Source organism: Muscardinus avellanarius (genome assembly GCF_963383645.1).
Source record: "Muscardinus avellanarius genome assembly, chromosome: 18".
Taxonomy (NCBI): domain Eukaryota; kingdom Metazoa; phylum Chordata; class Mammalia; order Rodentia; family Gliridae; genus Muscardinus; species Muscardinus avellanarius.
Window position 1 is genome coordinate 41,791,582 of NC_137804.1, and position 12,413 is coordinate 41,803,994.

Here is a 12,413-nt window from a genome sequence, read left to right on the forward strand (position 1 = left end):
TAAAATAAAATAAAAAATAAAAAAAGAGAGAGACCAAGACAGGAGGATGGCAGGTTTGAGGACAGCCTCAGCAAGTGGTGAGACCCTATTGAAAAATAAAAACAAAATAGGACTAGGAATATTGCCAGTAGAAGGAAGAATGAATGCCCCTGGGCTTAATCCCCCACCCCTCAAAAAAAGAAACCTGCAGTGCTAGGAAAAGTATCCGAGACATGGTGCCCGCTCGCCAGCACTAACCACTGAGGGACACCTCCAACCCCCATCCACCTCTTTAAGGGAGTGACCATACATCTGCACAGATGTGACCCCGCAGAATCCAAGCAGCCCTGACTCCAGATGAAAAGACAGAGGCCCAGAGCGGGGTGTGGCCATCCCTGAGCGAGGCTGGGCGGGCACTGGGCGGGGCCGATGGCCCCTCACCCTGGTGCCCCACTGTCCAGTGGTTTGCTGCACCCCAGGAACAGACCCCCGACTCTGGCCTAGCAGTCACAGCCACAATGCTGTGCACCCCTGGATCCATCCAGGCCATCTCTGGCCCAGCCTACCCAGCCGCAGAGAACAGCTCGGGAGCAGACGGGGTGCAGGTGGAAGGCTTTATTCACGGTGGGGAGAGCCTTGACAGAGGGTGGCAGGTGGGGCGGGGCTGCAACGGGGCAGGACGGGGAAGGGCGGGGCTTCCCCAAGCCTGTTAAGGAGGAGAAACTGAGGCAGCTTGGGTGAGACCAACCCCAGGGGCAGGGCGGGGGTGAGCACGGTCTGGGGGAGCGAGACCCCCCCTCTGGGCCGCACCCCACTCCTCAACAGGGCCTCAGGCCCTCCTGCTCGCCGGGCTTCGTGACGCCCATCCTCGCTGCCCCGACCCGGAGGGGGGCTGGACAACAGAGGCAGTGGGCAGGAACTGGGGAGGTAGGGTGTGGGACGGGGTCCACGGCGCACAGGGGGTGGAGGCCGCCTGCTTGGTCAGTTCCTGGCAGCGATGACCACAGACAGCGCCACGCCTCCCAGGGCAACTGCTGTCGCCCCAAACAGCCACTTCCAGGGTATGGACTGTGGAGAGAGGGCAGAGGGTGGTCAGGACCAGCCGCCGGGGCCTCCGTTCCCAACACGGTCCACACAGCCTCCTGGCAGAGCCACTGCCTGGCTGTGCCTTCCCAGCCTGAGCAGACTCCTGCCGCTCTCCCACCGACGCCGCCCCTTCTCCACAGCCTGACTCACCCAGGCGCCCTTGCCGGGGCACTTGGCGGGCAGCCGGCTGGGGTTGCCCAGCATCTTCCGGTACAGGGCGGTCTCTGTGCTCCGCTGGGCCGCGTGCTTCTTCACCAGCTTCGAGAGCTCGGCGTGGATGGTCTGCGGGAGGCAGGCTGGCTGTGGCACTGGCGCTGCGCCCTCGGGAACCTGGGCTGCCCGGTGCCGGGACCCTGAGGCAGGGTCACTCATGCCCCTGGCTTCTCCCAAGTGGGGCTGCCCACGCGGCATCGTAGGTCGACAGAGTAGAGCACGGTAACCAGGGGAGGCGAGTCCAGACTGCCCACGGGGGCCCCAAGGGCCGGGCGAGCTGCCTGCCCCCTGCTGCCGCCCAGGGGACACCACAAAGCTGGAGCGAGATGGACTGGAGCTGGCCACGGGAGATCTCTTGGACCAGTGGGGCAGGGTGCCGGGCGCCCATCCCGCTCACCTTGTTGGAGGGCTCCAGCTTCAGCGCCGCCCTCAGGATAGGGATGGCCTCGCTGTACTCCCCCTGCTGTGCCAGCACCTGTGGGCAAGGGCACCGTCACCGCAGAAACAGACCCCGCGGCACCGCCAGCTCCACCGGGCAGGTGGTTCCCAAGGTGCCGGCCACAGGGAGGGGTGGGTGAGGCCAGCGGGGCCCCTGGGGCACCAGGACGTGAACGTGGGGATCCTCTGAGGCCCCGTGGCCTGCACTCGGGGCCCGGCCCACCTTGCCCTTGCGGAAGAGCGCCTTGATGTTGTCCGGCTGGTGCTCCAGCACCAGGCTGCAGGAGCGCAGGGCCGCGCGGTAGTGGTCCAGCTTCAGCTGTGAGGCGGCCAGGTTGTTGAGACACTTCACCTTCAGCTGTAGCAGCTGCTCCTCCTCCTCAAAGGTCATGTCCACTGTGGGGCATGGTGGTCACTCGGCGGCCGGCCACACCACGCGCGGTTCCGCCCAGGACCCGACCGGACCCTTCAACCCTTGCACTTCTGGGCCCCAGCCCGTGGTAGGGGTCCCCGGCGGGAGGCCTGGGCAGCACCCTGGGGGAGGCGGCAGGGTCAGACCCAGAGGCAGCGGTCACCTTTGGCGCTCGAGGTGATGGCCTTGATGGCCAAGTCGTAGGAGTTGGCAGCCAGCACAAAGTCTGCCCGCTGGTAGTGGGCGTTCCCACACTCCCGCTTCCGGTTGGCCAGGGCCACCCGCTCCTGCCCGGTCAGCATCTCCAGGTCAGGCCCATCTACAGCCGTCTTCAGAGTGACCTCCAGGCACAGGGCCGCATGTGGGGGTATGTACGGGCTCCTGCTGAGGGGGCATGGGTGGCACTCAGACCCAGTGGGTGGTGTGGGCCACCCACTGCCTCGGCTTCCTTCTGGTGACGGGGACCCGGGTGCTCACCTGCCCTGGGGGCCGTAGCAGTACTTGGAGTCAGCGGTGACCATGGCCGTCTCACCCACGTCCATAAGGGGGACGCTGAGGTCCAGGGCCTGGGTGGGCAGGGTGGCGGGGTCAGGGGCGCCCCAGCCCGGAGGCCCCCTGCCCCGCCCGCCCTGGCGCCCACCTGGATGACGTCGCAGTCGCCCAGGGTGAACACCAGCTCTGGCTCTTCCTGCACCCGCGTGCCGTTCTCCAGTGACATCTGCAGCTGCACCGTGACCACCTGGCCCTTGGTCGGCCGGCTGGCGCCCGGCGGGCCAGGGACCAGCGTCTTCTTCCTCAGCAGCCCGTTCCCTGCAGGCGGAATACCACCTGTCCGGGGGTGGCTCAGCAGGGTCCCAGCCCCCGAGGCTCCCGCCGTCTCCTGCCACGGGGGGCAGGGGGACTAACCCCCCCCCCCAGCCACTCTACCTGATGGGCCAGGGGACCAGGCAGGTGGACACTGGGCACACAGGGCAGTTTTTTTTGCATGCTGGGCATGGCACCCAGGGGTTCAGGAATGCTGGGCAAGCACGAAGTGCTGAGTAGCGCCCAGGCCTGACATAGAGGGTCAAAGGCGCTGGGGCTAGTATGTGGGACCCAGAGAAAGGCACACTGGAGAAGCCAGTGTCCCAGGGCGCGAATCCCAATCCTTGAACACCTGGGCCTCAGTTTACCCATCTATGAACTGGGGTGGTTGTGGGGCCTCCCGGTGACCCTCAGTAAGCTCTTGCAACACCAAGAGTGGGTCTCTACAAAGCACCACCGACTCTGAGCTTAAATGTCAAACACCTGAGGAGCCCATGGGCACACACAGCCTAAGCCCTCGTCCCACAGGGGAGACGCGTCTCTCTGGCCACCACGCAGGGTGTCCCAGGCCAAAGCTGCCCCTCACTGTGCAGCTCGCAGGAGCCCCTGCGGCTCCCGCCCTGTGCACGGTGACCTCGGGGCCTGCAGGGCAGCGCCGCTGTGGACTGGGGGGCACAGACCCCGGAGGCCAGGGCCAGGCCTGCAGGACCTGGGGAGGGAGCATGCAGCCACTCACACTCCCACACGCCCGCACCCTGCACAACTCTACTGGCCTCAATCACCTTACAAGTTAGAGTGGACCGGGGCCTCAAGGTCATAGACACTGATATCACCATCTTTATTCTGGAATAGTTCAGCACAAGCACATCCAGCCTGGAAACCCGAGCACAGCCGACCCCTGGGTCCTGAGGTTTGTGGGCGACAGTGACGGGCAGCCAGGCCCTGCTTTCCCTCATGAGATGGGCTCTGGCCAACCCTCCGCCCCCACCCACAGGCTTCAGTTCCCTTGTCTGTAAAGTAGGAATCCAATGTTTTCTTTCTTTCTGCAGAGCTGGAGATGCGGCCCAGAGTCTCGCACATGCCGGGCAGGTGCTCTGTGACTGAGCCACGCCCCTAACCTTGAAGCCACTTCTCATCTGGTCAAATATAAACAGACGGCAGCACAAGCTCAGAGGGTGAGCCGGCAGCTCTCTCCGTACCAGACACCCTCCCGTCCACTGCTACAGCCAAGGAGACCGCGCCACGCAGCCCGGCCTCGGTCTCCCCATCTACGTGAGAGGAGACACTGCCACGGGGTGAACTGGAAGGACCCACTGGTGTGTGGCGCTGGCCTGGTGCAAAACAGGCGCTAAGCACCACCTGGCATTAGCTGTTTTTAGACTTTCTTTTGGTGCTGAGGACTGAATCCAGGAACATTCTACCTCTACACTACACTCCCAGCCCTATTTTATTTTTATTCTGAAACAGGGTCTCCCTAGGTTGATGAGAGTCTCACTATCTGCTGAAGCTGTCCTCGAACCTGTGATCCTCCTGTCTTAGCCTCCCACGTACTGGGATTACAAGCATGCACCACCATGGCCAACTTGTATTTTTTTAATTAATTAATTAATTATTATTATTATTTTTGATGGTACTGGGGGTGGAACCCAGGGGCTTTCTACCTCCGGGCTATACTCCCAGACCTATTTTATATTTTATTTGGAAACAGGGTCTCACTAAGTTGCCGAGAGCCTCACGGAGTAGCTGAGGCTGGCTTCGACCCTGTGCGATCCTCCCGTCTCAGCCTCCCAAGCGCGGGGATTACAAGCGTGCGCCACCACACCTGGCTCAAATTATTTTATTTTTTGTGTGGTGCTGGCATAGAGGGGCATTCTACCTTTGAGCTACACCTCCAGCCCAACATTTTATTCTTTACTTTGAAACAGGGTCTCAGGAAGTTGAGAAGGGCCTCACTCAGTAGCTGAGGCTGGCTACAAACCTGGATCCTCCTATCTCAGCCTCCCAAGTACCGGGATTACAAGCATGCGCCACCACGCCTGGCTTCTATTTTATTTTACTTTATTTTTCTTGTGGTACTAAGGGGGGGAACCCAGGGGCTTTTCTACCTCCGGGCTATACTCCTAAACCTATTTTATACTTTATTTGAAAACAGGGTCTCACTAAGTTGCTGAGAGCCTCACTAAGTAGCTGAGGATGGTCTCGAACCTGTGCGATCCTCCTGTCTCTGCCTCCCAAATGCGGGGATTACAAGCGTGCGCCACCACGCCCAGCTACTTTATTTTTATTTATTATTATTATTGTGTGTGTGTGTGTGTGTGTGTGTTGGTACTGGGGATGGAACCCATGGGCCGTCTACCTCCAGGCTACACTCCCAGACCTATTTTATAGTTTTATTTTGGAAACAGGGTCTCTTAAGCAGGTGAGGCTGGCTTCGAACCTGCGCCATCCTCCTGTCTCAGCCTCCCAAGCGCAGGGATTACAAGCGTGCGCCACCACGCCCGGCTTGTTTTTTATTTTGAGACAGCCTCACTGCACTAAGTTCTTCAGGGTCTCACCAGGTTGCTAAGGCTAGCCTTGGACCTGATCCTTCTGCCTCGGCCTCCCAAGTACTGGAATAACAAGCATGTATACCATGCCCATCGAGAGTGACATTTTTATTAGTGGTTAAATTCAAACATTCCTGTGTTATCGATGTCAGTGATACCTGAAACTCCTGCTAAAGCACTGCTGTTGTTATTATTTTGAGACAAGATTTCTCTGGGCTGCCCTGGCTAGCCCTCAACTCCTGGACTCCTGTCTTAGCCTCCAGGGTGCGGGGAATGCAGAGGCTCCCCACTGCATCTGACTTAGTAGTATTGTTAACACCGGTTGTTAAGACCAGCAAGGTGCCACAAGCTTGTAATCCCAGTACTTAGGAGGCTGACACAGAATTGCAGGTTTGAGACCAGCCTCAGGAAATAGTAAGACTCTCATTAACCTAGCAAGACCCTGTTTCAAAATTAACATTAAAAAATAGGGCTGGATGGCCGGGCGTGGCGGCGCACGCTTGTAATTCCGGGGCTTGGGAGGCAGAGACAGGAGGATCGCGCAGGTTCGAAGCCTGGCGCGCTGGCTTAAGAGACCCTGTTTCCAAATAAAAATGTAAAAATAGGTCTGGGAGTGTAGCCCGGAGGTAGAAGGGCTTCCAGGAACCCCAGTACCACCAAAAAAAAAAAAAAAAATAGGGCTGGAGCCGGGCGTGGTGGCACACACTTGTAATCCCAGCATTTGGGAGGCTGAGACCAGAGGGTCGTGGTTCGCAGACAGTCTCAGCTATTCAGTGAGGCCCTCCACAACTCAGTGAGACCCTGTTTCAAAATAAAGAATAAAAAATTGGCCAGGGGGTGTAGCTCGGAGGTCAAATGCCTCTCGGTTTCATCCCCAGACTCGCAAAAAAAAAAAAAAAAAAAAGGGGGGGGGCTGGGGTATAGCTCAGAGGTAGAATGCCTCTGAGTTCAATCCTCAATACCAAAACAAACAAAATACTAGTTATTAGCCAGGTCTGGTGGTGCACGACTGTAATCTCAGTACTGGGGAGGCTGAAACAGGAGGATCACAGGTTTAAGACTAGCCTCGGCAACTTAGCGAGACTCAGCAACCTAGTAAGACCTTGTTTCAAAATAAAAAGGGCTGGGGTATAGCTCAGAGATGGAATGCTTTCTGGGTTCAATTCCCAGTGCCACCAAAAAAAAAAAAAAAGATAAATAATAATAATAATGATATGGCATAGACATATTATTTATTACATGGGTACTGGGATTATTTAGCATACGGGATATCAGGATTGGTGGCCACGTGTTTTCCACAGAATACGAACATTTCTCTCATTTTGGAATTGTGATAGGGACCAGGAGGGCAGGTATGAGAATTCACCTAGATTTTTTACATTTCAGGACTTCCCTGAGCCTTTAGAATAATAACGAGGGAGCCGGGCGCGGTGGCGCACGCTTGTAATCCCAGCATTCGGGAGGCTGAGACCGGAGGATCGCGGTTCGCGGACAGCCTCGGCTACTTAGCGAGGCCCTCTGCAACTCAGTGAGACCCGGTTTCAAAATAAAGAATAAAAAACAGGGCAGGGGGTGTAGCTCGGAGGTCAAATGCCCCTGGGTTCCATCCTCAGAAACCGCAAAAAAAGAAAAAAGAAAAGAAAAAGAAAGGAAAAAAGAAAGAAAAATAAAAGAATGAGGGCTGGGTCTGAATGTATGTCCTTTTCAATATGATCCACATAAAAATAAAAAAATTAAAAAAAATAATAATGAAGGGCTGGGTGTAGCTCAGTGGTTAGTGCTTGTTTAGCATATGCAAGGCCCTGGGTTCCATCCGCAACACCTCAAAAAATCCCCCCCAAATATAACAATAATTACTAATAAAACTTCATAGTTATAAAGCATTTTAAAAATAATACGGAAGCTGGGTATGGTGGTGCCCGCTTGTAATCCCAGCATTTGGGAGGCTGAAAGGATCAAGGTTGGCAGACAGCCTCAGCTATTTAGTGAGGCCCTTTGCAAACCAGTGAGACCTTTTTTTCAAAATAAAGAATGAAAAATAGGGCTGGGGGTGTAGCCCAAAGGTAGAAAGCCTCTGGGTTCCTTTCCCAGTATTGAGAAAAAAAAAAAAAAAAATACTGAAGCAGATGTGGTGGCACACACCTATAATCCTAGTGACTCAGGAGACTGAGGCGGGAGGATCACAAGTTTGAAGCCAGCCTGGGAAACTTTGTAAGACCCTGTCTCAAGCCAGGCGTGGTGCCGCACGCTTGTAAACCCGGCACTTGGGAGGCTGAGACAGGAGGACCGTGAACGGCCTCAGCTACTCAGTGAGGTCCTTTCGACTCAGTGAGACCCTGTTTCAAAATTAAGAATAAAAAACAGGGCTGGAAGTGTAGCTCGGAGATCAAATGCCCCTGGGTTCCATTCCCAGTACCAAAAAAAAAAAAAAAAAAAAAAGGGCTGAGAATGTAGCTTGGAGATGAAATGCCCCTGGGTTCCATACCCAGTACTAAAGAAGAAAAAAAAAAAAAAAAAAAGAAAAAGACCCCGACTCAGGGTTCAGCTCAATGGTAAAATACCTGCCTAGCATGCATGAGGCCCTGGGTTCCATCCCCAGCACTACAAAAACAAAAAATGAATGTGTAAGCCAGCTAGGGGGACAAACAAAAGAGGACAGTCCCGAGACATATCTGTCCTCAGGATGCATTTTTCTGGAGAACCAGCATGTGTCAATCAAACGCCCAGAAAGATACACTGGGGGCTGGGAGCTGCTGGCTCCAGACATGCTTGCTGTGCGGCTCTGGGCAGGTGACTCAGCCTCTCTGAGCTGCTGTTAACAGTCTGGCAAACAGAGACAAGACACAGCCCGCGGTCTGCGCCTGGGAGACAATGAATGAAGTTCAGAAACGCGAGGTCTCGGCAGCTGCCTCTAAGCTGGCAATGTCCACCGCTCCCAGGTGACTGCCAACCCTGCTAGCAGAAGTGGGGAAACGCCGCTCAGGGAACAGGAGGCCAAGGCCGAGGTCACTCTGAGCCCTCTGGGCTCTGCGGGCCAACCCAAGCCACCCTGCTCCTTACCCAGGATGTCCAGCCACTCTTCCGGGGCCGGCGCTGGGGCGGGCTCAGGCTCCATGGCGGCCAGGAACTCTCGGGCCAGGGCTCCTGGCTGCTCAGCCTGCTCCAAGGCAGACTGTCCCATGTCCTCGAGCGGCGGCAGCTCACTCAGATCTTCATCTTCCTCTTCTTCCTCCTCCTCTTCCTCTTCCTCCTCCTCCTCCTCCTCACCTTCTGCATCTTCAACCCCATCCAGTACCTCAAAGTCCTCCAGTGGCGGGACCCCAGCGGGTGGCGGGGCTGCTGGCTCAGCGGGCTCAAGAGATGCCATGCTGCTGGGGGGACGGGACTGGCCCTGGGGGAGGGCAGGGCTGGGGTCAGCACGCCCTGGCCTCAAGACCCTCCCCATTCCACTCACTCTTGCACCGATGGCTTGCTGAGTGACTCAGGAGCCTGACGTCTCAGTTTCCTCCTCTGTAGAGTGGGCACAACAACAACCTGGACTTGAGAGAGATTAACCACCCACGCATCAGGCTCGCCGGTATTAGCTATTATTAGCACTAATTATTATTTAATCTTGTAAGACACCCAGGAAGTAGGGAACTCCCCTTCCCAACATTCTGCAGAAAAGGAAACTAAGGCCCAAAGAGGCAAAGCCATCCGCCCAAGGTTATCAATCAAGCCACAGCAGGGGTAGGGTAGAACCATGGAGACTATCTGAGTAATGCTAAGATAGAGTTTTTTTCTCTTTTTTTTGAGGAGGAAAGCCCCTGAGGCTGAGGGGGAAGCCATTTTTACAGTCTCTGGGCCCCTCGGGGTCTGGGTATCCTACCCTTCAACAGTCCTTTTGCACTGGGGATTGAAGCTAGAGGCATTCTACTTCTGGGCTACATCCCAGCCCTCTTTTGCCTCTTATTTTGAAAGAGGGTCTCAGCAAGTTTCTTAGGGCCTGGCCCTCGAACCTGTAATCCTGCTGTCTTAGCCTCTGCCCTGTCTCTTAAAGAAACCTCCCTTTCCCCAGTCACCAGCACCAGCCCCAATGGCCCAAATCCCTAAGCCTTTTTCTGTCAACAGCCTGAAGCGCAGGATACCCTCTCAACCCAACAGCAGGGACTCTGGCCCAGACCCTACGTGGTGGTGGTAATGGGGGCTCCGTGGCCACCGAGCCTCCTTCCCTCCCACCCACTCAAATTAAGCCTTTATGGGGACTGGAGGAGACCCCAGAGGCAGGCCACAGAGGCTCAGCTGGCTCCAGGCCTGCAGGGAGCCCCCAACCCCACACCCCGCGGTACCTGGGCTGAGCAAGCCCCGGCTGCTCCCAGGCCCCCGCCCCGATCCGCACCTGCCCGGCTCCTTCCGGGATCCGGCACAGCGAGACCCTCCCAGCCCCCACCCCACAATGCCCCGCGCTGCACCACTGGGCCTCCCACCCAAACGCCGGCCCAGGCTGGGCGAGCTCTCCCTGGACGCTCAGTCCCCTGAAACACCGACGACATCGACGCCCACCCACCCGGTCCCCTGACACCCCGGCCCGGATGCCCCCGGCCCGGCCCGCTTAGCCTCAAACTCCCCAACGCCCCCGGACAGCCCGACGCCGCCAGCCCGACCCCCGGGCCCGGCGCCCCCCAGCGCCGAAGCCAACAGCCCCGGGTCCGCCTTGGCCTCCCGACCCCCCAACCCGCTGGCCGCCCCCGCCCCGCCAAGCACCGCGACCCCCGCTAGGCCAGCGCGGCCCGCAGTGCCCCCGACCCGCACAGCCACGGCGCCCCGGACACGTGCCTGCGGCTCCGGGACCCCCAGCTGGGGTCCTGCGCCCCCTCCCCGCCCCCAGCCGCGGCCGCCGCGCCTCGGGAACCAGGCTCGGGCGCCGAACACGCCCCGCTGCTTTCATTGGCCGCCGCCGCCGCGGCTGACGCGGTGGTTGGCTGGTACGCGCGTCCATCCCAGGGGCGGGCGCCGCCCCCTTCCTGCTGGGTTCGGAGGGACGTTCTTAAAGGGGCCTCGGTGTCCGGGCTGTTGGGGGTTGGGGAATCGGAGGATCATGGGCTCGACTTCCAGCCCTACGCGAAGAAAGTACAGCTCCGCTCGGTACGACTCCAGGCGGTCGTGCGGACGTCACCCCTGGGCGTCTGTGAGATGGGGATAAGCACCCCCAAGCGTGCGCCTTCACCGCGGGGGCTGTTGGGAAAACAACCCTCCCGGGCTTCAGGGTAGCGGCCGCGGGGGGACTGATGAGTGAGCAGCGGAGCCCCGACGGAGGGCCGGCCCCGGGGGGAGAGCCCCTGCCAAGGGCACGCAGAACCAGCCTCGCCCGCAGGTCCCCAAGTCAGGAAGGCGGCCCCGAGCCACCGGGGGGCTCAGCCGCAGCAGGGTGGGCGACCAGGCTTGCAGAGCCCCCAGGAGAAGCCCCCGCCCTCGAAGCCACAGGGTCTCGAGGGGCCCCCGGGGAGAGGGGCCCTCGTGGGGTGGGGTTTCGTGTTTTGAAACCGAGCACTTAGGTCGCACAAGCCCGGTTTCCTCTCCTCCTCAGCAGGTTACCCCTTCTAGGATGATCTGCATTATTTTGTGGGTACTGGAGTGCTGGGGATGGAACCCAGGAGTGTTTCTACCTCTGAGCTACCTCCTGATCCTTTTTTTTGGATACAGGATCTCCTAGGTTACTGAGCGTCTCTGTTGCTGAGGCTGTCCTTGAACCGGCTGCAGTCCTGTCTCAGCTTCCCAAGTACTGGAATCACAGGCCTGTGCCTGTGATTCCAGCTTTATTTTTTCTTTTTATTTTCTTTCTTCCTCTTTTCCTTTCTTTCTTTCGTTCTTTTTTTCCTTGTACTCGGCATGGAAAGCAGAGGAGTTTTTCTTCTGAGCCACGCTCCTGGCCCTATTTTATTTTTTTATTTTGTTTTTTTGCAGTACTAAGAATGGGGCACTCCATCTCTGACCTATACACTCCAAGCCCTAATTTTTTATTCTTTAAAAATTTTTTTTTTTTTTTTTTTTTTGGTGGTGGTTATTTATTTATTTATTTATTTTGCAGTATTGGGGATGGAACTCAGGGGCAATCTACCTCTGACTCTGAGTTACACTCCCAAAATTTTTTCTTTTTTCTTTTTCTTTTTTTTTTTTTTTTTTTTTTTGGTACTGGGAATAGAACCCAAGGGACATTCTACCTTCTAGCTACATCCCAACCCTTTTTTTTTTTTTTTTTTGCGGGTCTGGGGATGGAACCCAGGGGCATTTGACCTCCAAGCTACAGCCCCTACCCGTTGTTTATTCTTTTATTTTGAAACAGGGTCTCACTGAGTTGCATAGGGCCTCACTAAGTAGCGGAGGCTGTCCGTGAACCGCGATCCTCCAGTCTTAGCCTCCAGAATGCTGGGTTACAAGCGTGTGCCACCATGCCCAGCCCCAACCATATTTTTTATTCTTTATTTTGAAACAGGGTCCCACTGAATTGCAAAGGGCCTCACTAAGTAGCTGAGGCTGTCCGAGAACTGTGATCCTCCAGCCTCAGCCTCCCGAATGCTAGGATTACAAGCGTGTGCCGCCACCCTGAGCCCCAGACCTATTTTTTTATTCTTTATTTTAAAACAGGATCTCACTGAGTTGCAAAGGGCCTCATTAAATAGCTGAGGCTGTCCGCAAACCGTGATCCTCCTGTCTTAGCCTCCCAAGCGCTGGGATTACAAGCACATGCCACCATGCCTGGCTATTTTTAATTTTTAAACAGGGTCTCCTCTTCCTCCTTTTTCTTCCTCCTCCTCCTCCTCCTCCTCCTCCTCGTCGCCATCATCTTCTGCTGCTGCTTCTGCTTCTTCTGTTTCTTCTGTCTTCTTCTTCTGAACTGGGGATTGAACCCAGAGGCATTCTACCTCTGGGCTACACCCCCAGCCATTTATTTATTT

General features: G+C 56.7%; 1 protein-coding gene across 2 annotated transcripts; it reads right to left on the minus strand.

Moving 5' to 3' along the window:
* Positions 1-960: 960 nt before the first annotated feature.
* Positions 961-8,845, minus strand: FKBP8 (FKBP prolyl isomerase 8; the record flags this gene model as incomplete). 2 transcript variants are annotated; one of them, XM_080715296.1, is made up of 8 exons in its annotated part: positions 961-1,047; positions 1,216-1,347; positions 1,676-1,753; positions 1,940-2,112; positions 2,292-2,509; positions 2,606-2,694; positions 2,769-2,938; positions 8,539-8,845. In XM_080715296.1, 8 exons carry the CDS (start codon positions 8,843-8,845, stop codon positions 961-963), a joined length of 1,254 nt encoding a protein of 417 aa, XP_080571422.1. The 2 variants fall into 2 exon arrangements, with proteins under 2 accessions (XP_080571422.1, XP_080571421.1); XM_080715295.1 differs by having other exon boundaries at positions 2,292-2,512.
* Between the last annotated feature and the right edge of the window lie 3,568 nt (positions 8,846-12,413).